Source organism: Stenella coeruleoalba, assembly GCF_951394435.1.
Source record: "Stenella coeruleoalba genome assembly, chromosome: 1".
Lineage (NCBI taxonomy): Eukaryota > Metazoa > Chordata > Mammalia > Artiodactyla > Delphinidae > Stenella > Stenella coeruleoalba.
In genome coordinates, this window is record NC_137169.1 from 39,391,680 (window position 1) to 39,417,364 (window position 25,685).

At 38.1% G+C, this 25,685-nt stretch overlaps 1 protein-coding gene across 1 annotated transcript; it reads left to right on the plus strand.

The window, feature by feature from the left end:
- Positions 1-527: 527 nt before the first annotated feature.
- Positions 528-3,144, plus strand: LOC307182603 (selection and upkeep of intraepithelial T-cells protein 1-like; the record flags this gene model as incomplete). Its single annotated transcript, XM_079913963.1, is given in 5 exon segments — positions 528-537; positions 1,000-1,080; positions 2,756-2,842; positions 2,845-2,989; positions 2,991-3,144. Coding segments are annotated over 5 exon segments (477 nt in total).
- Between the last annotated feature and the right edge of the window lie 22,541 nt (positions 3,145-25,685).

The following is a 25,685-nucleotide window of genomic DNA, read 5'->3' on the forward strand; positions in this document are numbered from 1 at the left end:
CACTCCGTTTTCCAGCAGGTAAAATCTAGCATTTTATTTATTGACATATTTGAGATTCTTCATGAACCAGATGTTGCTTAACTGTTGAGTATATGAAACCAAATACATGTTCCTAATTCCAGCATGCTAATATGTAACTCCACACTTAAGCAGTGTTTTTTTGTTTTGTTTTTTTTGTTTTCTCTCTTTAGGATCCCTAGAAAAAAGAGCCCATGTCCAAATTATTACTAAATGTTTATTGGAGTAGGGTGGCAATTTAGGCAGCAAGAGTGAGGGGGGAAATTAGGAAATAAAGCAAGAAAGGACAGGCATTTATCTTCTTACTCATTCTAATTTCTTGTATCTGACTGATCCAAGTGTATCTGGCAGGCAGTTAACACACCATTCTGTTTGATACTTTTTACACACCGTTCTACCTGATTTTTTTTACACAGGCCCTCTGGGTGGCTGCCGGGGAATCTAGATCCCACCTCCCTGATGTGGCATTTCCTTTGAATGTAGAAGTAGTGGGTGGAGCCAGAAGGTCCATGGATCCAGGTAGGTCAGACCCTGCCAATAACAGTGGGATTATGAATGTTTTGCTAGAGCTGGCTTGTCGCCCAGAGGAGAGGGCACACAAGTGTTCCCATTAAGAAATGAGGTCACCTCAGAGGCAGTAGGTCTCTGAACTGAGCAAGAGGCTTAAGCCAGGTTGCAGATGAGGCCAAGTGCGTGTGGCATATGCATACCTGGTTCTGTACACCTTTTATGCTCTCGTCTACCACAGATGCCCTTCACAATAGTAATCTAATGAAGACAATGAGCCGCAGTAAAGGCACAGGAAGGAAAGAGGAAAAGACGTAATATCAGTGTGTCCGACACCTGTGGTTTGACTAAATCATTTAGTTGCACATCAAAGGGAATTCTCTCAAAAGACAGGATTTCAAAATTCTCTGTTTTTTTTTCTGAGTTACCATGATTCTTGCTGCCTGATCCCACAATTGCTATTTCATTTTCCAGGTGTGGTGGAGCCGGCATTTTCTTACGTATGTGGATACTCAGTGGACATTCTCCTCTTACGGATGATAGTAATCACCTCAGGTAGGGATATCTGCTTCTTTTTCATAGTGTGTCACATCTATAAAGAAAAATAGTGAAGGTAAATGACAGTGAAGAAAATGAGGAGGCTTTTCCACTGCTGTTCCTCAGAGTCTACCCTTTCTGTTCTAGTTCTGAGGATAGAAATTAGTGTTAAAACCACCTATGATTATAAAATGTTATTTCAGTTTCTGTGTCTTTCTGAGCCCCAGCTCCGTGCTGCAACGCTGTGCCAAGGAGAAGAAACAGACACCTGGCTAACATCTACTCTCGGGAGACTCAAGTTCTCACTGACAAGTCACAACGAATAGATCCCTTATATTTAAGAACAAACCACGATCATTTATGTGATGATATGAATTATAAGTTTAGTAGGACCTCAGATAAAGGAGACGTTGGCGTGAGCTGGAGCTGTCCACAGATTTCTCTTAGAGCAATAGGCCTTAAGTCTAATAGTTTGGATACCTTACAGTGAAAAGGATAAACACTCTTGACAGAGACAAGAATGAATCTGGCATAATCAAAAAGAGGAAAAACTAAGATTATGGGAGGAGCTTGTTATAGTTACCTATAGCTTCACAGAAAATTATCCCCCAAATTAGTGATTTAAAGCAACCATTTTATTATATCTCACATCTTGTTGGGCAGGAATTCTGGCCAGTGCTCAGCTGCGTGACTCTTCTGTTCCACGTGACGTAGACTGAGGTCTCTTGGTATATTCAGCTAGTGGGTGGAGTGTTCCAAAGGGCTCAAGGTGGCTTCATTCACATGTCTAGCCCTTTGGTGGAGCAGGCTGGAAGGTTGGGATCCCCTGGGATTGTCAAGTGACATGTTAACCCATGGCCTTTCTGTCATGATGGTCTCAGGGTTGTGAGACTTTGTATATGGCTGCCGACAGCTTCCAGAAAGAATGGTACAAGAACAACAACAGCAACAAATGAGACCAGCTCATTTCTTAAGACAGACCCAGAAACTATTGCAGGTTGTCTTCTGCCATATTCTATTGAGCAAAGCAACATCAGAGCACAGTTTTAAGAGGAGGGGACATAGGCACTTTCTCTTCATGGATGGAGCATCAAAATATTTGTGGCCATTTTTAACTCGCCAGAAACTGATACTGAAAAAAGCAGCTGGTGTATCTGATAAGGAAAGGCTGTTGTTCAGCAATAGCGGTCCACCTCCCACCTCTCAATATTGGGGACTATCCACATTCCTTTGTTAAATATTTACAGAGTGCCTACCACGTTCAGGCAATGCTTTATGCACTGGGGATAATAAAGAGAATTTTAAAAAAAGATAGAGACTCTGTTGTTGTGTGACTCACATATTAGCTGGTTATGAGAGAAAATAAAGACAGGAATTAAAAATATCAGGTAATGATATGTGCTACTGAAGATATGATTAGGGGAAATGGGAAGTGGATGGTGATAAAATTTTTCTCTAAGGAGTTGACATTTAAGCTGGGACCTGAGAGGTAAGAAGGAGGCAGTGACGGGAGGGTTTGAGAGAAGAGCACTGCTGTCAGAGTGAAGATATCTCTGAGAGCAAAGTTCTGAAGTCAGAAAGGACTTGGCATCAAGAATCAGGAAGAAGGCCAATGTGTCCAGGGCAGAGGGACCTAGGTGAAGCATTCTCCTGTGGCCTTCGGAATAAATCCGGTCTCGGGCTTCTTCCGCAGAGCACTTCACTGTGAGCAGCTCCAGGAGCCACCAGGTGGTCCTGGTGGGCGAAAGTGCTGAGCTCAGCTGCCAGCTGTCCCTGCCACAGTGTGGTTTCATGAGCACTCTTCTCATCTGGTTTACCTGTACAAGGATGGGGAAGAACTCTGGAAAAAGCACTACAGCTATATGAATCGCACAGTGCTTCTGAAGGACACCCTGGGAGAGGGCAAAGTGACCCTCAGGATCTACAATCAGTGTTCTTGATGGGGGGCAGTATCACTCTTTCTTTAAAGACGGTGACACCTATGAGGAGGCCACCATGGATCTGAGGGTAGCAGGGAAGGACAGAAAAGAGTCATCTCCACATTTCCTTGGCAATGCTACCCTGGACCACTTCCTGATATAGTTTGCATGTTTATATATGTGCATAATATACATAAACATACACATGTAGGGACCTCCCTTGTGGTCCAGTGGCTAAGACTCCATGCTCCCAATGCATGGGCCCCAAGTTCGATCCCTGGTCAGGCAACTAGCTCCCACACGCTGCAACTAAGAGTTCACATGCCGCAACTAAGAGAGCTCGCATGCCACGACTAAGACTCGGTGCAGCCAAATAAATAAATAAATATTTTAAAAGATACACATGTACATATATACAGATATAAAAGTATTATATACATCAATATATAAATATTTATATATCCATATCTTCTTTTTAAATGCTAATATGGTATATACTTTGCTTTGCAACTTACTTTTTTTTTTAACATAATTGTGTAAACAGGAAGAAACTTCATATAGGTGTATGAATTTTTCCTATTCCTTCTATGGTTGCAAAGTTTTCCATTGTTTGGATGATGCAGAATTATTTTACACATATCCTACTTTTTTTTTTTCACGTCATCACCACTTTATTTTATTATTTATTTTTTAACATCTTTATTGGAGTATAATTGCTTTACAATGGTGTGTTAGTTTCTGCTTTATAACAAAGTGAATCAGCTATACATGTACATATGTCCCCATAACTCTTCCCTCTTGCATCACACTCCCTCCCACCCTCCTTATCCCACCCTCTAGGTGGTCACAAAGCACCGAGATGATCTCCCTTTGCTATGTGGCTGCTTCCCACTAGCTCTCGATTTTATATTTGGTAGTGTATATATGTCCATGCCACTCTCTCACTTTGTCCCAGCTTACCTTTCCCCGTCCCCGTGTCCTCAAGGTCATTCTCTAGTAGGTCTGTGTCTTTATTCCCGTCCTGCCTCTAGGTTCTTCAGAACCATGTCTTTTTTTTTTAGATTCCATATATATGTGTTAGCATACAGTATTTATTTTTCTCTTTCTGACTTACTTCACTCTGTATGACAGACTCTAGGTCCATCCACCTCACTACAAATAACTCAATTTCATTTCTTTTTATGGCTGAGTAATATTCCATTGTATGTATGTGCCACATCTTCTTTATCCATTCATCTGTCGAGGGACACTTAGGTTGCTTCCATGATCTGGCTATTGTAAATAGAGCTGCAATGAACATTTTGGTACAGGACTCTTTTTGAATTAGGATTTCTCAGGGTATATGCCCAGTAGTGGGATTGCTGGGTCGTATGGTAGTTCTATTCTTAGTTTTTTAAGGAAACTCCATGCTGCTCTCCATAGTGCTGTATCAATTTACATTCCCACCAACAGTGCAGGAGGGTTCCCTTTTCTCCACACCCTCTCCAGCATTTATTGTTTGTAGAATTTTTGATGATGGCCATTCTGACCGGTGTAAGATGATATCTCATTGTAGTTTTGATTTGCATTTCTCTAACGATGAGTGATGTTGAGCATTCTTTCATGTGTTTGTTGGCAATCTGTATATCTTCTTTGGAGAAATGTCGATTTTTTTTGGATTGTGTTTTTTGTTTTTTTGCTATTGAGCTGCATGAGCTGCTTGTATATTTTGGAGATTAATCCTTTGTCAGTTGCTTCATTTACAAATATTTTCTCCCCTTCTGAGGTTGTCTTTTGGTCTTGTTTATGGTTTCCTTTGCTATGCAAAAGGTTTTAAGTTTCATTAGGTCCCATTTGTTAATTTTTGTTTTTATTTCCATTTCTCTAGGAGGTGGGTCAAAAGGGACCTTGCTGTGATTTATGTCATAGAGTGTTCTGCCTATGTTTTCCTCTAAGAGTTTTATAGTGTCTGGCCTTACATTTAGGTCTTTAATCCATTTTGAGTTTATTTTTGTGTATGGTGTTAGGGAGTGTTCTAATTTCTTTCTTTTATACGTAGCTGTCCAGTTTTCCCAGCACCACTTATTGAAGAGGCTGTCTTTTCTTTTTTTTCTTTTGCTTGTGGTACGCGGGCCTCTCACTGTTGTGGCCTCTCCTGTTGTGGAGCACAGGCTCCGGATGCACAGGCTCAGCGACCATGGCTCACAGGCCCAGGTGCTCCGTGGCATGTGGTATCTTCCTGGACCAGGGCACAAACCCGTGTCCCTTGCATCGGCAGGCAGACTCTCAACCACTGTGCCACCAGGGAAGCCCCCTGTCTTTTCTCCACTGTATATTCTTGCCTCCTGTATCAAAGATAAGGTGATCATATGTGCGTGGGTTTATCTCTGGGCTTTCTATCCTGTTCCATTGACCTACATTTCTGTTTTTGTGCCAGTATCATACTGTCTTGATTACTGTAGCTTTGTAGTATAGTCTGAAGTCAGGGAGCCTGATTCCGCCATCTCCATTTTTCGTTCTCAAGATTGCTTTGGCTATTCGGGGACTTTTGTGTTTCCATACAAATTGTGAAATTTTTTGTTCTAGTTCTGTGAAAAATGGAATTGATAGTTGGATAGGGATAGCACTGAATCTGTAGATTGCTTTGGGAAGTATAGTCACTTTCACAATGTTGATTTTTCCAATCCAAGAACATGGTATATCTCTCCATCTGTTTGTATCATCTTTAATTTCTTTCATCAGTGTCTTATAGTTTTCTGCATCAAGGCCTTTTGTCTCCATAGGTAGGTTTATTCCTAGGTATTTTATTCTTTTTGTTGTAATGGTAAACGGGAGTGTTTCCTTAATTTCTCTTTCAGATTTTTCATCATTAGTGTATAGGAATGCAAGAGATTTCTGTGCATTAATTTTGTATCCTGCAACTTTACCAAATTCATTGATTAGCTCTAGCAGTTTTCTGGTAGCATTTAGGATTCTCTATGTATAGTATCATGTCATCTGCAAACAGTGACAGCTTTACTTCTTCTTATCTGATTTGGATTAAAATTAACTTCTAGCTCATCCAAGTAGAGGATCAGAAGGATCTTTACTATTAGGAAACTTATTAACATAATATAATGCATCAATTATTCCGATGAGAAATACGATAATGTTAATACAGTTGATGTCATTAGAGTTATTACATTTCAAATGAGTTCCTAACTCAAGAATTAATCAAAAGTAAAATGTCTGTTTAACATTACATATATTAGCTTTCAAAAAGAGAGTATTGGAAATATCAAGTATTATTATTATTAAGTAGCTAGAGAGAATGTTCCTTATTCCTGGCATTAACTCATTTAAGAAGGTAGGTAGGTATGCCTGTAGGAGATGGGCTAAGATGGACTAAGAATTTTAAAATGAGCCCAAGATCAAAGAGTTAAAAGTCCCTGTATTTTTGAGATGTTGTTTATATTGGATACCATTGGTAAAAACTTTGGAAGAAGATCTGAGTATCCTGTGGCTTGACTGATACTACACTTCTAGGTGAAGATCTCTGACTCTATATACACCAGAAAGGGGTCATGTTTCATTTGGGAGTATACCCTTACCAAACCAAGAAGCTAGATACAAACCAAGAAACTAGAAAATGAATTTCAGAAAGTAAAATGTAGAATCAATTAATATAAAAACAGAAATCAAATAAAAAATGTTCAGATTCCCAACAAAAAGAACTGACTTTTCCCCTAGTAAAACAGACACACACCATTGTTAAGATTTGTTATGAAAAAAAGGGACAGGTCATATATAAAAATATAACAGGAAGGAGTAGATAGTTCTGCCTCAAGCCATGACAGAACAAGTGGTTCCTGAACTCTTCTTTGAGAACTACTGAAAAACATGAATAAAACACGTATTTGTAAAATGCTTGAGTAAATCAGTGAAAATGGTAAAGTAAGAAACTTCAAAAATCCTTCCCTGGTACAGACTGAATGTTTGTGGTCCACGCCCTTGCCCAAAATTCATATGTTGACACCCTAACCCCTAATGTAACTTATTTGGAGATAGGGCCTTTACAGAAATAATTAAGGTTAAATTAGGTGATAAAGATAGGGCCATGATCCAGTAGGATTAGTGTCTGTATAAGAAGAGACATGAGAACTCATGCACTCTCTCTCTCTCCCCTTGCTTGCACAAAAAGAAGGGGTCATGTGAGCACACAACAAGATGGTGGCCACCTATAAGCCAGAAAGAGAAGCCTCACCAGAAACTAACCATGCAGGCACCCTGATGTGGGACTTCCCACTTCCAGGACTGTGAGAAAATAAATGCCTGTTGTTTAAGCCACCCACCCAGTTTATGGTATTTTATTATGGCAGCCTGAGATGATTGATACTTTCCCTTTATAAAACAGTAAGTAAACTAGGAAAAAATGTACCAGAAATCAACTTTTTTCAGAAATCTGGAAACTAACCACAAGCTTGCAACCAGGGGAACACTTAATCAGAAAAAAATAGCTGAATTTCAGTAAGAACAGTGAGCTTTGTGGCATTCTAACTGGCATTCTAACTTAACCTGTTCTTATCCCCTGCTTTCCAGCTCAGTGGTAACCTTGAAAATAACAGCCTGAATTCCCCTATTAGTACTGGAAGAGGAAATAGAATGGACTTCAATAGCAAAGATACAAGCAGGATGGAACCCACATGCATGAACTAGACCCTCGCTAGGATGGACTGAAACCCATATGTATTCTTATTGCTTTTGACCTTGTTGAAGAGAGTATGTTGCAGAAACCAGAGCCCTTCATCACAATTGACATACACACATTTGGCTTAGGACTCAGAGAAGTTGAAGAAGGATCATGGGAAAGTAGAGCAATTGCAGGTCTAGTTTCTACATCATTCCAATGAAAGGAATCAGCATATCAGCAGCAACATATACAAGCTACAAAAATGGCTGCTGCTTCCTTTCCACCCTCCGTCTCCCAGGAATTTTCCTTATGGCCTACACTAACTGGAAACGTAAATGAAAGGGCATTCTGGAAAGTGTAGTCAAGTTGACACACATTTAAGGACATGATCACAATGTCCTTAGATAAATTTTTTATTTTTACATATAAGAAAGGACAGAAACCTCTGAATTTAAACTAAGGGAAAAAACAGACAATAGAAACAGACCTAACAGACTGAAGTTGACTAAGATAGTGAAATTAGCTGATAAGTTTAAAATAACTTTAATTGATTTGTTCAAGCATGCAGAGGAAGAGATAGATAACACTACCATAGAAGTGGAATCTATGGTAGGAAAATATTGGGGATTCCCAGGAGGAGAAAATATAACTTCTGAAATAAAAAAAAGTCATTAAAAAGAGTTTAGCAGCATATTCAGCAGAAAGAACATGGGATTAGGGTATTGGGAGATTGTTTAATTGTAAATATCCAAACTGAAGAACAGAGAGGAAAAAGAATATAAAATAAAGAAAAATGCATAGGGATATAAGAGAAACAGTGAAAGGATCTAACAGATATGTAACTAGACACCCAACAGCAGAAGATGTATTTGAAGAAATAATGACTGGAATGCTATTTTTAAACCCATGTATTCATGGAGGTATGTGAACCTCAAGCAGGATAAACCATATCAAACACATCATAGTCAGACTATGGAAATCAAATTGAAACAAATCTGTTTAAAGCAGTCTGAGAATAAAAGGCATATTGTCTTCAAAGAAGCAACAATAGGACAGATAGCTGACTTTTCAACAGATAATACAAAAGGAAGAAAATAATGGAATTATCTATTGGACACATTGGAAGGAATTAAGTTCCAACCAGGATTTTGGTCCAGATGACACTATCATTTAAAAATGTAGGTTAGGGCTTCCCTGGTGGCATGGTGGTTGAGAGTCTGCCTGCTGATGCAGGGGACGCAGGTTCATGCCCCAGTCTGGGAAGATCCCATATGCTGTGGAGTGGCTGGGCCCGTGAGCCATGGCCACTGAGCCTGTGCGTCCGGAGCCTGTGCTCTGCAGCGGGAGAGGCCACAACAGTGAGAGGCCCGTGTACCGCAAAAAAAAAAAAAAAAAAGTAGGTTAAATAAAGATGATTCCATAGTGGCCTTGGAGAAGTAATTCTACTTTAGTTTAAGGAGAAATTTACAGACAACCAAATCTCCTGGTTCTTGAATCAAATTAAACAATGTTATATGCCTTTATCCTGGCATAAAAAGCTCAGTCAATCACTGTATTTCTGTAAGTCAGTATTTTTGCTTCAAGACTTCTAGCTTTTTAGGAAGACTACCTCCCTGATATCTACCATGTGGATCTCCCTCTGAATGTAAACTTCTTCCAAGTTTCTTCTAGATTATAGTTGGAACTTGTTTCTGCTCTTGGCCTTTGTTACAACTCCAGTCATTATGAAAGCCAACCCTGAAATAAATTTATATACTAAAATTTTCCCTTGTGTCACTTATCAGAGTAAGTACTCTGGCTTCATTTGGAAACTTTATGCCTCCTACACTTATTTTACAAAATCATTCTTTTAATTCAATGCACAAAAGACCTGTTATCTGTTTATTTAATTTTTAACTGTTTACTTTCATGCTAATAGCCCTCTGATGCATTTCCCTGATTGATGTCAGATTTCCTCTGATAGATATGTAATTTATGAGCTCCAAAACTACCAATAAACCATAATTGAAGGATGTAGAGAATTGTCTTTGAGTTCTCTGCTTAGAAATTTTTGTCTGATTTTCTTCTCCAAAATGATTATTTACTGTAATTTGTCTTAAAGTTTACTCTCCTTACCCCTTTACATGGATGTAGATTTTAACACATCCTAGAAAGAAAATTCTAACATTCAGAATTCTCCAGTCAGGAAGAAGTCTGTCTCAAGATAATTGTGAGTTCACCATACTTGGAAGTATTCAAGCAAATAATTGACAGCCTAATTAAAAGATAAAAGAAATTAACGGAATTTCTTCCCTATGCTAGGTAACTTGATGTTTGAAGTCCTTTGTCTATGTGTTATTATGGGACTCCAATTACTTTGTTTTCTTAGCATCCTCAGAAATCCTTAAGCCACAGCTGTGATGATTTTCCCATATCTTTCAGTACATCTGTATGCAGGGAGTGATGTCTAATTACAGCCATATGTTGGCTCTACTCAAAATCACTTGAAACTCTAAGCTCTGCCACATCTCTGGGTCTTGCTCTTCTTCCTTACTGATCCTAATTTCTAAATAACTCCATATAGAACTAAAAGTAAACAAGAACTTAGAGACGAGGGTTAATACTGCTTTTTCAACATGTTCCTATTAGAAAACCCTGGTTTCCTAATTTTTACATTTCCTTTCTCTTTCTTCCATATTTCCAATTCCCACCAAATGCTTATTGGATGAAAAGTGTGCTTTAAAGCATATTTATACTCATGATTAGCATAGCCATGCTAATTTTATTACTGTATTATTTTGGACCGATAAATGTGCATGGCAGATAGTTTGGGTGCTCTGAGGTATTCTTTCTCTGCCTCATTTTAAAGTCCTCTGAGATTTGTTTGTCATTGATATATGATTCCCTGTCTCAGATAAGTTCAGATAGGAAGAACATTGATCTGGGTTACATTTCCAAGATCTTCTACTTCAGTAGTCTTGGTTGAGTTCTAGGTATCCAGGTTCTCATGCTATTTGGGGTTGCTTTCAGTAACAGCTTTATTGCTTCAACACCCTTATCAGCATTAAGCAGGAATTAAGGTTCATCTTTACTGTGAATTTATAAGTGTGTGTGTATATTTTATAACATTGTGTGCATATGTCTATTTAAAATTTCATTTTAAGGCACTTTTCTCAGCATTCTTTTGCATTGGCATGTAACACTTTATGTGTCATTCTCCTATTTCCAATTTTTGGTACTAAATGCAATGCTGCTAAGAAAATTATTCAGTGTGTCTCCTTGTATAGGAGCTTCAATGAGATGTATACCAATATGTGGAATTTCAGAATTAAAGGCTATTTGAATTTTCAGCTTTACTTGATATAGCTGCCATTTATAAAACATACCTGCCAAGTATCTTGATGAATGGGTCAAAGAGTGAAGGAAAATGACAGGAGGCACAATACATGCAAACTCAGAGTAAAAGGGGACATTGAAAATTCACTTGTATTAAGCATTTATAATCCTGAAATATTTTCAAATGACTATTTAGATTGATGATATTTATGTAAAGATAAAAATATATCTGTGAGATCCAATTTAAGAAATATTTTATAAGCCACTAATATCTCTTCTCATTGGTTAAACCTGACAGATGGAAACTAATGTAGGGGAAAAAAGCATAAAAATTGCTAGAATATGGACAAAGTTAAAATGCTCAGGAAACTTTTTGTTATTGAGAAAAATAATTAATAGACTGATAAATTGTATAACTTTTTTTTTTTTTTTTTTTTTTTTTTGTGGTACGTGGGCCTCCCTGTTGTGGCCTCTCCTGTTGCGGAGCACAGGCTCTGGATGCGCAGGCTCAGCGGCCATGGCTCACGGGCCCAGCCACTCCGCGGCATGTGGGATCTTCCCGGACCGGGGCACGAACCTGTGTCCCCTGCATTGGCAGGAGGACTCTCAACCACTGCGCCACCAGGGAAGCCCAATTGTATACCTTTTAAACTTAATTTTAAATTCCCAAATCTCTAATGGGGTCTCTAATATTGCACAAGTAGAATTAAAATATTTGAACAAAGAGAAGAAAAATATATACTGAGAAAAATCCAATCTATCCCAAACAGAACATTAAGGAAAATGAATAACAAAGCATAGAAAAGATGAGGCAAATAGTAAACACAAAATAAGATAGTGGAAGTAAATTTAACTAACTATCTTCATAAATCACAATAAGTTTAAATGGACTAGGAACTCTAGTAAAACTTAAAAAATGAGTTAAAAAAATCCGGCAGTATGCTATTTAAATTAAATCTAATTAAAACTTAAGACTACAGAAAGTTTAATTATAAAAAGCTAGGGAAAAAATAATCCCTAAGTAATACTCAAAAGATATCTGATATAGTTGGATAATATACAAAATAAGATGAAAGAAGTACAGTTTCAATATCTAACGATAAAAATTTCATTCTTTCCAACCATAAATAAAACACTAACAAACAGTAATCACATATTATAATTACAGAAGTCCAAAAACTTTAATAATAAGTACCATACAGGCCACATTCTCTGATGACACTGAAATTTAGTTGGATGTCAATTTAAAAAAAATATTTAAGCAATTTAAAGTCTTTTAGAAATTCAAAACTGTTTTAAATAATTATAGGTATAAAGAAAATTATATGTAAAAATTCACACACAAAGGAAATTCTGGAAAGACAGAAAATGTGACCTAGAACATAAATCTTCCTCTTTCCCCACATAATAATAAACAGAGAAACTTTTGGGCCAACCCAATGGATAGCTAAAACACAATCCACTGGGAAACATTACCAAAAAAAACTAAGTGCCAATGTATATTCATGAATAAAGATATACAAAGGATTGGAGAAAATGTGAAAAATAAGTGAATACAGGCAAAGAAGATTCAAAATATGTATAATAGCAGAAATTGGAATGCAAAGCCAAATCAAAAGAACAAAACAAATACTAAAAGCTATAATTCAAGAAAAACTTCTGGAAACAAAACAAAAAAAAAAAAACACCCAGATTTGATGCTACATATTAACTAAGCACATCACATGCAGAAGAATTCAGACTCAAAACAATCAATAGCAAGACATGTTCTATTAAAATTCCTGGACATTTAAAGTAAAAGAAAAATATCCCTCTGGTCACCTAGCCAAACAACAAGTAACATGAAAGGAAAATAAAATCAGACTAGGATCAGATATTTCAATAGTAATACTTCAGGCTAGAAGACAGTAGTGTAACAGATTTGAGATATTCAGGAAAATAAATAAAAACCAAAGATTTATAAACAGAAGAAATGACTTTGGAAAATAAAAGTTACTGCCAAAAGTTACTGCTATTAGATGTAGTAGTTACTTTTAGAACTAAAATGAAATGAAGGTTAATAACATGAAAAATGTTTAATATCGTAGTTTTTAAGTAAAGACAAATTAAAACCACAGTGAGTTACCATTATGCACACGTTAGAATTTCTAAAAATGCAAAGACTGGCCTTACTGTTGACTAGAATGTGGAGCAATTGAAACTCATTCACTGCTGGTATGACTTTCAAATGGTATAACCACTTTTAAAATAATTGGCAGTTCTGTAAACAGTGAAGCTTAGACATATAATACGACCTAGCCATTCCACTACTAAATATTTAACCAAAGAAAATGAAGACATATACAATCATGCAAAAACTTACATGCAAATGTTCATAGCAGCTCTATTTGTCAGAGCAAAAAAATGAAAACAATCCAAAAGTCCATCAACAGTTGAATGATTAAACAAAGAGTTGCATGTCCATACAATAGAACACTATTCAGCTGTACATTTAACAACCAGGACAAATCTGAAAATAATTAATCTGGATAAAAGAAGTGTAATAAAAATGAATATGCCCTTTATGACTCCATTTAAATGAAATTCTAAAAGATACATACTAGGGACTTCCCTGGTGGTGCAATGGTTAAGAATCCGCCTGACAACGCAGGGGACATGGGTTAGAGCCCTAGTCCGGGAAGATCCCACATGCCGCAGAGCAACTAAACCCATGCACCACAGCTACTGAGCCTGCACTCTAGAGCCTGCGAGCCACAACTACTGAGCCCACATGCCACAACTACTGAAGCCTGCACACCTAGAGCCCATGCTCTGCAACAAGAGAAGCCACAACAATGAGAAGCCTGCACACCGCAACAGAGTAGCCCTCGCTCACCACAACTAGAGAAAGACTGTGCACAGCAATGAAGAGGCAACGCAGCCAAAAATAAATAAATAAATGTATTTTAAAAAAAGATACATACTAATATCTGTTGACAGAAAACGTATCAATTTTTGCCTGAGGATAGTAGTGGAGAGAGAGTAAAGAATGGATTATCAAGAAGTACAAAGAAAATTTTGGAATTAATGGATATTAATTATATAGTTTAAAGGGTGTATGGATATGTCAAAATTCGTCATATTGTACACTTTAAATGTGTGCGATATAATGTGCATCATTATACCTGGATAAAGTTTTAAAAAAGAGAATAAATGGGCTGACTCTCTCAATATAAAAACAGGGAGAATTAAAGGAGCATATGCAAATTCTTTGAAATTTTAACAGCACTTTGAATATGTCCTCTCATTACCTTACATCCTCCACTGATTTTGATAAGTCAACTATGAATGGTGTGGTTCCCTTGTACATGATGAGTCTTATGCAGATATATATACCATAACTTCTTTAACCATTCATCTGTTGATGGACACTTAGGTTGTTTCCATGTCTTAGCTATTGTAGATAGTGGTGCTATGAACATTGGGGTGAATGTATCTTTCCAAACTAGAGTTTTTGTCTTTTCTGGATATTTTCCCAGCAGTGGGATTGCTGGATCATATGATAATTCTATTTTTAGTTTTTAAAGGTGCCTCCATACTGTTCTCCATAGTGGTTGCACCAGTTTACATTCCCACCAACAGTGTAGGAAGGTTAAGAGTGCATTATTAGTGTTTATGTACTATGCACTAATTTTTAGAAAGTTTTGGTTCATGGTTCTTATCTTTATTTTGTGGATGACTATTTTATTCCTGCTTATTTCTTTTTAATTATTTTTTAAAGAATATTAATATATCTTTCAACATATATTTTGGTAAAAGTTGCATAGTTTTGGTCTTTGCATCCCTGTATTTTCAACTTTTCTGTCATTGAGCATTAGTTAAGTCTCTTGGAAACATCATAGATTTGAAAATAGTTTTCTTTCAATGGACATGTTTAATTATGGATAGATATGACATTTAATTACTGATGGGTATAGATTTATTTCTATTTTCAGAGTTACTTCCATTTTGCCCTGTAGATTACTTGTTTTTCTTCCAGTCATTCCCCTAATTTGCTGTCTTCTGATTACTTTCTATCTGTCTTCTGATTACTTTCTATCCTTTTTTTTTTAAGTTAACATAGTTTGCACAAGAGCTACAAGCGAAATGCAAACTTGAGTGTACAAATATATTTTACTTGCCCTCCACCTGACAATTATTTGGCTTTATATAAAATTGTAAAGCCACAGTTACTTTATTTGGAAATCTTAGCATATTGTTCCTCTGTTGTCTCTTTATCCACTCTCCCAGATGAAACATTTGATGCTTGCTTAATCCCTTAATTTTGCAGGAAACCTGTCAAGGAAATAAAATGTACTTGAGGTATTGTAAATTCAAATTTTACTAAAGGCAAGTAGCTGAAATAAAAACATGTTTGAGAACAAATTGATTTCCTCTGAGATGCCAAAAACATCTTTGGAAAAGCCATGAGAAAAAACTTTTATGTAGAAGTCATTAACTTGAATTCCCTGGCTTAAATCAATGAGAGGGAAACCCCTGCTGGGAGAAAGTGTACAAGGAATAAAGGCATTCTAGAAAGGAGTCTGATTTAATTTGCACAGTATCTCTTTGCAACTGAAGTAAATGAATACCCCGGTGAAAATATAATCAATAATATATATTCACTCTCTCTCTCTTTCTTTCTCTCTGTCTTCTTACTCTCTTCCTGCACCCTCATAACTCAGATAACAGTAAATCACTATATGTTGTGTTTGTTTGCTTGGAAAAGGCTATTGCACAATAATAGTGATGCTTACATCATAAGACACATCAGAAACTGCAGTGGATTTGTGGATTTGTTTTTACAACTTTTCTAAACATTCTTATGCATCCCCTTACCCTTCTGGAATTTGAAAAATTGTGAAACATAAGAGACATCAAAATGGAATAATCAACTTATCAATACAGGAGAAGAGCTAAACTCATTCAATGAAAGGGTTCAGAGAAAGTAGTTATTGAAAAAACAATGAGATTCATACCAAAACCCTAACACAAACTTGGTAGAACCAGAGAAAACATTAAGAAAAATTGTAGAAAATGAATTTGGGGAAATTATTTTTTCTTTGTAAAACAAAATTGACTTGATTATGGGAAGTGGTTGATTTTTTTAAAGTTAAAAATCTCATAGCTAATTTAGAGCATTTCAATTTATGGTCAAGTTTGACCATTTTCAATTTTGGCCTGTCATGAGGTTGCTGCTATAAACTCTATAATATTAGCAATGTGAGACATATTAATAGAGTGTAAATGGTGACAAGTAGAGTAAACTGGGTCTTTTCAGTTGACTACATTGTATAATCTCTCTTTCAAATCAATTAATGTATTGTCTTAATTTTTTTTAAGTAGAAATCTGGGAAAACCGAAAAGATAATTGGCAAAATCTTTGAGTGGCTAACGCAACTCTTTCGTTGGTCTCCATAGGATACAGAGGAGCAGTGCTGAGAAATGGCCTTAGGGAACCAAGTGGATGAAAACAGGATTCGTTTTTAACAATTCTGGTCCCCTCCACTGTGAATGACAGTAAAATTTCTCCGCGATTCTAACTCTTCTTTTAATCCCACTGGGTCAGCAGATAAACCTGACTCTTTTTTTTAATATCTTTATTGGAGTATAATTGCTTTACAATGGTGTGTTAGTTTCTGCTTTACAACAAAGTGAATCAGCTATACATATACATATATCCCCATATCTCCTCCCTCTTTCTTTTTTTTTTGCGGTACGTGGGCCTCTCACTGCTGTGGCCTCTCCCATTGTGAGGCCCTCTGCCCCGGACGCGCAGGCCCAGCGGCCATGGCCCATGGGCCCAGCCGCTCTGCGGCACGTGGGATCCTCCCGGACCGGGGCACGAACCCGCGTCCCCTGCATCAGCAGGTGGACTCCCACCCACTGCGCCACCAGGGAAGCCCTCTCCTCCCTCTTGCGTCTCCCTCCCACCCCTCTATGTGGACACAAAGCACTGAGCTGATCTCCCTGTGCCATGCAACTGCTTCCCACTAGCTAAATATTTTACATTTGGTAGTGTATATATGTCCATGACACTCTCTCACTTCGTCCCAGCTTACCCTTCCCCCTCCCTGTGTCCTCAAGTCCATTCTCTATGTCTGCATCTTTATTCCTGTCCTGCCCCTAGGTTCTTCAGAACCTTTTTTCTTTTTTTGGTTCCATATATATGTGTTAGCATACAGTATTTGTTTTTCTCTTTCTGACTTACTTCACTCTGTATGACAGTCTCTAGGTGCACCCACCTCACTACAAATAACTCAATTTTGTTTCTTTTATGGCTGAGTAATATTCCATTGTATACATGTGCCACATCTTCTTTATCCATTCATCTGTTGATGGACACTTAGGTTGCTTCCATGACCTGGCTATTGTAAATAGAGCTGCAATGAACATTGTGGTACATGACTCTTTTTGAATTATGGTTTTCTCAGGGTATATGCCCAGTAGTGGGATGGCTGTTTTGTATGGTAGCTCTATTTTTAGTTTTTTTAGGAACCTCCATACTGTTCTCCATAGTGGCTGTATCAATTTACATTCCCACCAACAGTGCAAGAGGGTTCCCTTTTCTCCGCACCCTCTCCAGCATTTATTGTTTGTAGATTTTTTTGATGATGGCCATTCTGACCTGTGTGAGGTGATACCTCATTTTAGTTTTGATCTGCATTTCTCTAATAATTAGTGATGTCGAGCATCTTTTCAAGTGCCTCTTGGCCATCTGTATGTCTTCTATGGAAATATGTCTATTTAGTTCTTCTGCCCATTTTTTGATTGGGTTTTTTTATCTTTTTGATATTGAGCTGCATGAGCTGTTTGTATATTCAGGAGATTAATCCCTTGTCAGTTGCTTCATTTGCAAATATTTTCTCCCATTCTGAGGGTTGTCTTTTCATCTTGTTTATGGTTTCCTTTGCTGTGCAAAAGCCTTTAAGTTTCATTAAGTCCCATTTGTTTATTTTTGTTTTTACTTCCCTTCCTCTAGGAGGTGGGTCGAAAGGATCTTGGTGTGATTTATGTCATAGAGTGTTCTGCCTATGTTTTCCTCTAAGAGTTTTATAGTGTCTGGCCTTACATTTAGGTCTTTAATCCATTTTGAGTTTATCTTTGTTTATGGTGCTAATGCACAGAGATCTCTTGCATTCCTATACACCAATGATGAAAAATCTGAAAGAGAAATTAAGGAAACACTCCCATTTACCATTGCAATCAAAAGAATAAAATAACTAGGAATAAACATACCGAAGGAGACAAAAGACCTATATGCAGAAAACTATAAGACACTGATGAAAGAAATTAAAGATGATACAAACAGATAGAGAGATATACCATGTTCTTGGATTGGAAGAATCAACATTGTGAAAATGACTATACTACCCAAAGCAATATACCAATTCAATGCAATCCCTATCAAACTACCAATGGCATTTTTCACAGAATTAGAAGAAAATATTGCACAATTTGTATGGAAATACAAAAGACCCCGAATAGCCAAAGCAATCTTGAGAATGAAAAACAGAGGTGGCAGAATCAGGCTCTTGGACTTCAGACTATACTACAAATCTACAGTAATCAAGACAGTATGGTACTGACACAAAAACAGAAATATAGATCAATGGAACAGTATAGAAAGTCCAGAGATAAACCCATGCACATATGGTCACCTTATCTTTGATAAAGGAGGCAAGAATATACAATGGAGAAAAGACAGCCTCTTCAATAAGTGGTACTGGGAATACTGGACAGCTACATGTAAAAGAATGAAATTAAAACCTTACTTTTGAGTGGATGAATACTGGGTACAGGCTCCTTTCTGCTTCCCTGTATCATTAACCTGTGCCTTTGGATGCAAAGATATTGATTGGGTTGTTTTCCTTAATGGCAGAAACTAGGCATGAGAAGCATAAATCTGTACTGTAGCAATCATGGACTTGTCCTTGCCTTTGTTTAATCTCAAAGGGTGGAATGTTTCTCCACATTGGAGAGGTAATGAGGGTCTGACTCCAGGCCAGATTCCCATGTGTAATTCCTTATGTCCGATCATAGGAAATTACAAAGGCTTTGCGTAGCAGGCCCCATGCGGGAAAGCTGTCCTCCCCACACCAGACTTGGTGCACAGTCAACTCCTTGCACTCTCTGGAGGAAGCTGCAGTCAAGGACTAGGTCTCCGGCCCCCAGCAGCCATGCTCATATGCATACCTGCATTCCCAGCCCAGGTACCTCCTTTTGGAGGCCTCGTTATTGGGGTCCTCAGCTGAGATGCTTTTTAGTTGCCTCTTCTGAGACCTTCTTTTATTGGGAGACGGTGTCTTGACTAAAAGCTTCTTCTCTGCTCTGACTATTTTTCCATTCTAGCCCTTCTCTGTCTCTCCTCCCCATCCGCTCTCCCCTGCGTCCATAAAATGGCAGGAGCCTTTTGTTCAGTGTTCTTTATAGTGAGACACAATTTCCCCCACCTGTGCTGCATGTCACCTGACCCTTACCCAGTGCTGTTCTGTGGGGGAAATGGAACTGTAAGGAGCCACCACAGCTTTCCTTTTTTGGCCTCTTATATGCCCACAATAAGGGGATAAAAGCTTGACTGTTACTGTTTTGCTCGTTGTCCTAATTGGCCACGTCAACATCTAGCAGCTCTCAACAGGTAGTACAGAGAAAGCCAAGAGTCAGTGGATGTAAAGATGAAAAAACAAATACCCATTTTTGTGGTTATAGGTTATAGGTCTTTTTTTTGGTTTAAGTAAAAATAATTTCTCTGTATTGTCCATAATAACTTATCATGGATTTGCATTGTATTCGGGGGAAAAAGTCTGCTAGTAATTAAGAGTACATGTTTTTGTAACCTTGCATACATTTTTTAATGGAACGTTTTAGGATTGTAGATTGCTGGTGGAACACGAGAATTAAAATTTTTCTTCCCGTGTGACTAATTCTACATTTCCTTCCATTTTCATAAGAAGATTATATCTGCACAACAAAGCCAGGACTTTCATCATTGGGCATTAGTTAGGGGATTTCAGATTAGTTAGGGGATTTCATTAGTTCACATGCCTTACTGTGAACATAGGCTCATAAATGTTCCTGTCCAGCCTTTGTGGACATCTACAAGTTTCTATAATATTAAATTGTTATTATTAACTATGATATTAAATTTTTAATTCTGCATTTGAGATCAAAATAGAAGAAAACATCTAAACTTCACAAAGAGCTCAGTATTGAATGTTTCTGGATGAAACACTTGGGCCTTCCAATTTTACTTGAGAGAACTATCAAAGTGTGAAGTCAGAAATGAGACTGTCACTGGAGTTTGAGGCACTAATACTGCACTTGTAGAAACCCTGGAGCCTCAAGGCAGCTACAATCAGAAAGCCCGTATAAGGCATAAGTCTTCCTCCTTTCCCTCCCTTCTCCCTCCCTCCCTTCCTCCCTCTCTCCTCCCTCCCTCCCTTCCTCCCTTCCTCCCTCCCTTCCTCCCTCCCTTCCTTCCTTGTTTCCTTCCTTCCTTCCCTCCTTCCTTTCTTTCCTTCTTTCTTTCTCTCTTCCTTTCCTTTTTTAGGAAGGGACTATATTGTGTACATTTCTTTCATTGATATCAGCTGATACCTCTGTGAGATTTTTGAGAGAACAGGTAGAGGCAATGAGAGGCAGTAGAGGCAGATGTTTCAAGAGATATAGAAGCAGAGAGGAAGAGATAGACAGATTTCACTGGGGTAGAATCTGATCACTTCTGGTCTTCTCCCCCTCTGATTGCCTCCCTGATGTGTGTGTATGTGCAGGTATATGCATGCATGTGTGTGCATGTGATATTTGTTGTTTATCAGGCACAATGTTAGACGTTTTACATCAAAATTTCTAATCTTCACAATCTCATAATTATATTCCGCATTTCGTGGAGGAAATAAAAGTAGATCAGAAGGGATAAGCCATTAACCCAAGGTCACTCAGCATGGTTAAGTCAGGATAAAAACCCAACTCTCTGGATTCAAAAACTATGTTCTTTTCATTAAGCAACCTTTCTTCTCTAGCCTGAGTAAAATCTGGTCTCAAAATCACCTTATTTTTTCTCTTTTTTTTTAATAAACAGGGTACTCCCCTCACTTCTTTTTTCTTTCCTCCATAATCATATTTAGTTGAATTTAGAGTTATCCTGAGAATATTATCATCCTGGCTTGGGCAGCTTCATTACACGTGTAGTTTCATTACATGTGCCAAAGATATCGTTAGAAAAGTACACGTTCTGGCAGGAAAATCTCTAGTGTATTATTATCACATCAAATCCGCCAAGAGCTTTGCACATTAACAGATCAAGAGAAAATCTACAAGTCTTTGTTGCTTTCCCCAGTTATTAAGGCACAAAGACTGGAAAGGTCACTTTTGTAGAAACCCCAGGAGCCTCAAGATGGCTACAATCTGAGATTGTATCTGGAGACCAGTTGGAAGAAAGATGCCGTCTGAGTTACCACCCTTCCCATTCCATTTACCTCTGAATATAAAGTAAATAAAGGAAATGACCACGGTGATAAAGACCATCAGAACACACAGGATCAGAGTCATATCTTCCAACTACATGACATCCAACTGGAAATGTGGATCTGAAATGGGGACTGGAAAGAGATGCAAGAATTAAAAGGGTCACAGAGGGAAAGGAGAACTGAATTACAGACCAATAAATTTACTTTTAACATTCCTATTACTCCATACTTCTGGGCTTATGTGTGGGTGAAGGAGAAGTAGGCTGGGTTATGTGGATGACCCTGGAGATGAGTACATTTGGCCTAAGTCTGGAAGAAGGCTGCAAAGGGGCAGATACCCATTCTTCCACCCAAGCATCATGACACTTGCTCTGGTCGGCCAGAGTCTGAAGGACAGATAGACACATTATACCTTTATCTTCTTTATGTGGTGCTGTAGCCCCTCAAGAATTCTAGACCTCTTGAGGAGTATGGTGAAATAGAATAGTCTAAGATGAACAGAATCTCTGAGATGAAAGAGATCTTACAATTCTCAAAAGTCATCCTCTTATCTGGAGCAGAAGTCTTCTGTAAAGTATGTTTTCTGGGTGATTATAAAGGTGGAAAACACCCCTAACTCATAATATTGATTAATATGTCTTGTGATGGGAACACCATTGCCAACAGTTAGGGTATCTGTTTCATTACTGGACAGCTATGTCTATTAAAAATTACTTTCTTATATCAACCCTAGTTTGTTTCACTGACATGATTGTTCACTGATTCGTACTACCTTGTAGAGAAAGACAACCAAGATGGTGAGGATGAGGAAGCTGAAGTCAGGAGTCTTAAATCCACGTCCTTGAAATAACAGTTGAAATAATTGACAATATTCTTGTTGGAGAAGTGAAAACTCTGAAGTCACCAAGGTTGTTGCCCACATGATATATTCCGTACGGTCTTAGACTGTACAAATGGAGGGTAAAGCGTTCACCTAATTAATATCTACTTTCTCCTATAATTTGATATAAATTCTCTGCCCTTAACTAGATCAGAGATCCCTTTTATAAGGGTAATAGCATAAATTTTTTAAAAATAGCAAAATTGCCCTGGGAGTGTGTGCATAAGGATCAGAGAGTGGAGAGTCTGTAAGTCTCTCTCTTGGTCACATACCTCTATTTTTCTCACATTAACATTTAGGAGAACTTCAAACCTCTTCTCATAAAGGATAGAAAATAATTTAAAACAAAATTGAAAGAAAAACTTGGAAGATAGTACAAAGATGCTAAGAGTATTTATTCAGAGGATTGTGTGTGTGTGTGTGTTTAAATCTAAGCTGAGTTTTTAATTTTCTTTCCTTCCTACATGGCTAGGAAGCATAGCTTCTAAGCATGGCTAGAGCTGTCCATGCTTAGAAGGAAAGTTAAGATGATGGTGGGGTGCGAGTGAAGAAAGACATGCCATAAGCTTAGGAGAAAAGGGGAGAAGGATGATGACAAACACATGTAGCAGATAAGACACCAGAGAGGGAATTGAGACAGAATCCCTAGATTATGCTAATAGTAATGATAGTAACAATAATATCATACATTAGTGTTTGTACTATGTGCGAAGCCAGGCCAAATGACTTTGATATATTGACTAATTTAACCTAAAATAACCTTATGAAGTAGGCATCATCATCAATATTTTAAAGATGAGGAAGCTGCAGTTCAGAGACTTAAAATAACTTTCCCAAGTTCACACAGGTAACAGTATTGCCAAGAAGTCTGACTCTAGCCTGGCACTGGTTCTTGGAAATAAACGGTATACATCTCTTGCAGATTGAGTGTCTTCTGCATCTCTTGCAGAATTAAAATGTACAATGCTCGTGGAATTCCCTGGCAATTCATATTTGTTAAATGAATTGATAAGAGGTTTCTGAATTGATAAGCCTCAAGAAGGAAAATCAGTCCAGAAAGGCACAGCAAACAGCAAGCTGCCTAAATAGGGAAGAAGGTTGCTAAATGAGATAGTTGTAGAGGAAGCAGTACCTTCAGGGGAAAGTCCATTTTAGGTAAAGAGAAGAAAGTTCAGTAGCAATTATAAAAGAGGTTAGTGGATGTGTGTTACCTGCGTAATTACCAGGAGTCGTGAACAGTGTGGGTGGAGGCTTCTGTGATCAATGACTCAACTTTAGGTCCTCAAGGTAGAGCAAGCAAAAATAAAATTTTAATTCGCAGATTCATTCTTTTTTTTTTTTTTTGGTACGCGGGCCTCTCACTGTTGTGGCCTCTCCCGTTGCGGAGCACAGGCTCCGGCCGCACAGGCTCAGCGGCCATGGCTCACGGGCCCAGCCGTTCCACGGCATGTGGGATCTTCCCGGACCGGGGCACGGGGTCTCAATCACTGCGCCACCAGGGAAGCCCCCCAGATTCTTAAGGATTCTGGGTCTGCTTCAACAATGACAGTGACCTGCAGCCTATTCTTGGGGCTTTCAGTTATATCTAATGGAAGCCTCATAAATCGCTAAATGCCCAGGCTATATTTCCCTGTAATGATAAATTCTCTTTCACAAGGCTGCTATGACTAAATATCTCTTTCTTTTTTACTTTATTTTTAGTCTTTTCATAGAGGAACAGTACACTACAGCTGTTGAAACAGAGGGCTAAGGAGTCTAAGTGCCTGGTTGGGGTCCTGGCACCACCATCATTTAACGGTGTGAATAGCTATTCAACTTCTTTGTGTACCAGATTTTATCACAGATAAAATCTAATTCACTGAAAATTAAATATATTAATCTTATAAAATGCATACTGCACATAATAAATATTTAATATATACTAGCTATTATCATAGCATCTTGCTTCTTTCCTCCAGCACTGATGGATACGGCATTTAGTCTGCTAACATGGTTAATAAGCAAGACTCAGGTATGGACTTTCTTAGAGTAAACTACAAAAACACTTTCAGTCTGGTCTGGTTTAGGGTATTTTGTCTTTATTTCATAGGAGAAAATTAATAAATGAAATCCTCTGAATTGTTCAGCGCTACTTTGTGACTTCTGCATTGTGATTTTTGGCTATAGCTACAGCTCCAGCTATAATAAAAAAATTACCTTACCTTGCTGATCATTGACATGTATACATAATTTCCATGGGGACCTCAAAGATAGAGCTGATGACACATTTTACAATATGTTGGGTTCAGCTATCCTCAAACTTTCACAATTGCCTTTTCAATTTCACCCTTAAAGAGAGTCAGAGAGTCCGCCTGCCGATGCAGAGGACACGGGTTCGTGACCCGGTCCGGGAAGATCCCACATGCCGCGGAGCGGCTGGGCCCGTGAGCCATGGCCGCTGAGCCTGCGCTTCCGGAGCCTGTGCTCCGCAACGGGAGAGACCACAACAGTGAGAGGCCCGCGTACCGCAAAAAAAAAAAAAAAAAAAAAAAGAGTCAAAGAGGACAAGGATCAGTTTCAGTTGTCCATACAGACCATAAACTTAAGCGAAATATCTGTGGACGTATGAATTATTTTGAGAAGAGGACTTTTTTACTTTGCATCAGTCTCTAAAATAGTCTATGACCCCAAAAGTTTAAGATATACTGAATTATTATCTCCTCTAAGATTAAAGTACAGGAAGAATTGGCATATTTTATTAAGTGAAATGATGGCTGGATTTTTGGCAAAAATAGAGCTATTACACTGAAAGAAATATGTTCTTTTGCTATGGAGGAGAAGCATCATCAGTTTGTATCATTAAGCCCATAAATTTGGAGGCTGGAATCCAAACTCAATGACATGAGATCCAAAAGTTTATTGTTCATGCAATTCAAACAAATATTTGAGGTACAAGAAGCCCAGGCTTTCTGATAAATAGCCTGTTACTCTTCTTCAGCTAAATGTTTTGCCAGCTACTAAACACTTGGGAAAGGAGATACTTTCATGAAGTTCTCATCTTTCTGGTCCCACATGCCTCTTTTTTTGTGATGCAAATAGATAATGAGGAAGACACTCACACGTATTGAAGTCAAGACTACCGGTGTGCCCACTGACCAAGGAGGTATCACATTGCAGGAGCAATCTGAAGGAAGAAAGAGATAATCATCAGTTATTGGTGCGGAGACACTTTGCACTGGGGGAAATGCACCAAGAAAGCAAGAGATATATTTTAATGCCATCCCTTTGTATTTATTTAGAATAGGACCAAGGGAAAAAACTATGGCTAAGGCTTAGGACTAGAGGATCCCAAGGATCTAAAGGCTTAGGTCTAAAGCTGTGTGTCACTGGGACGATAA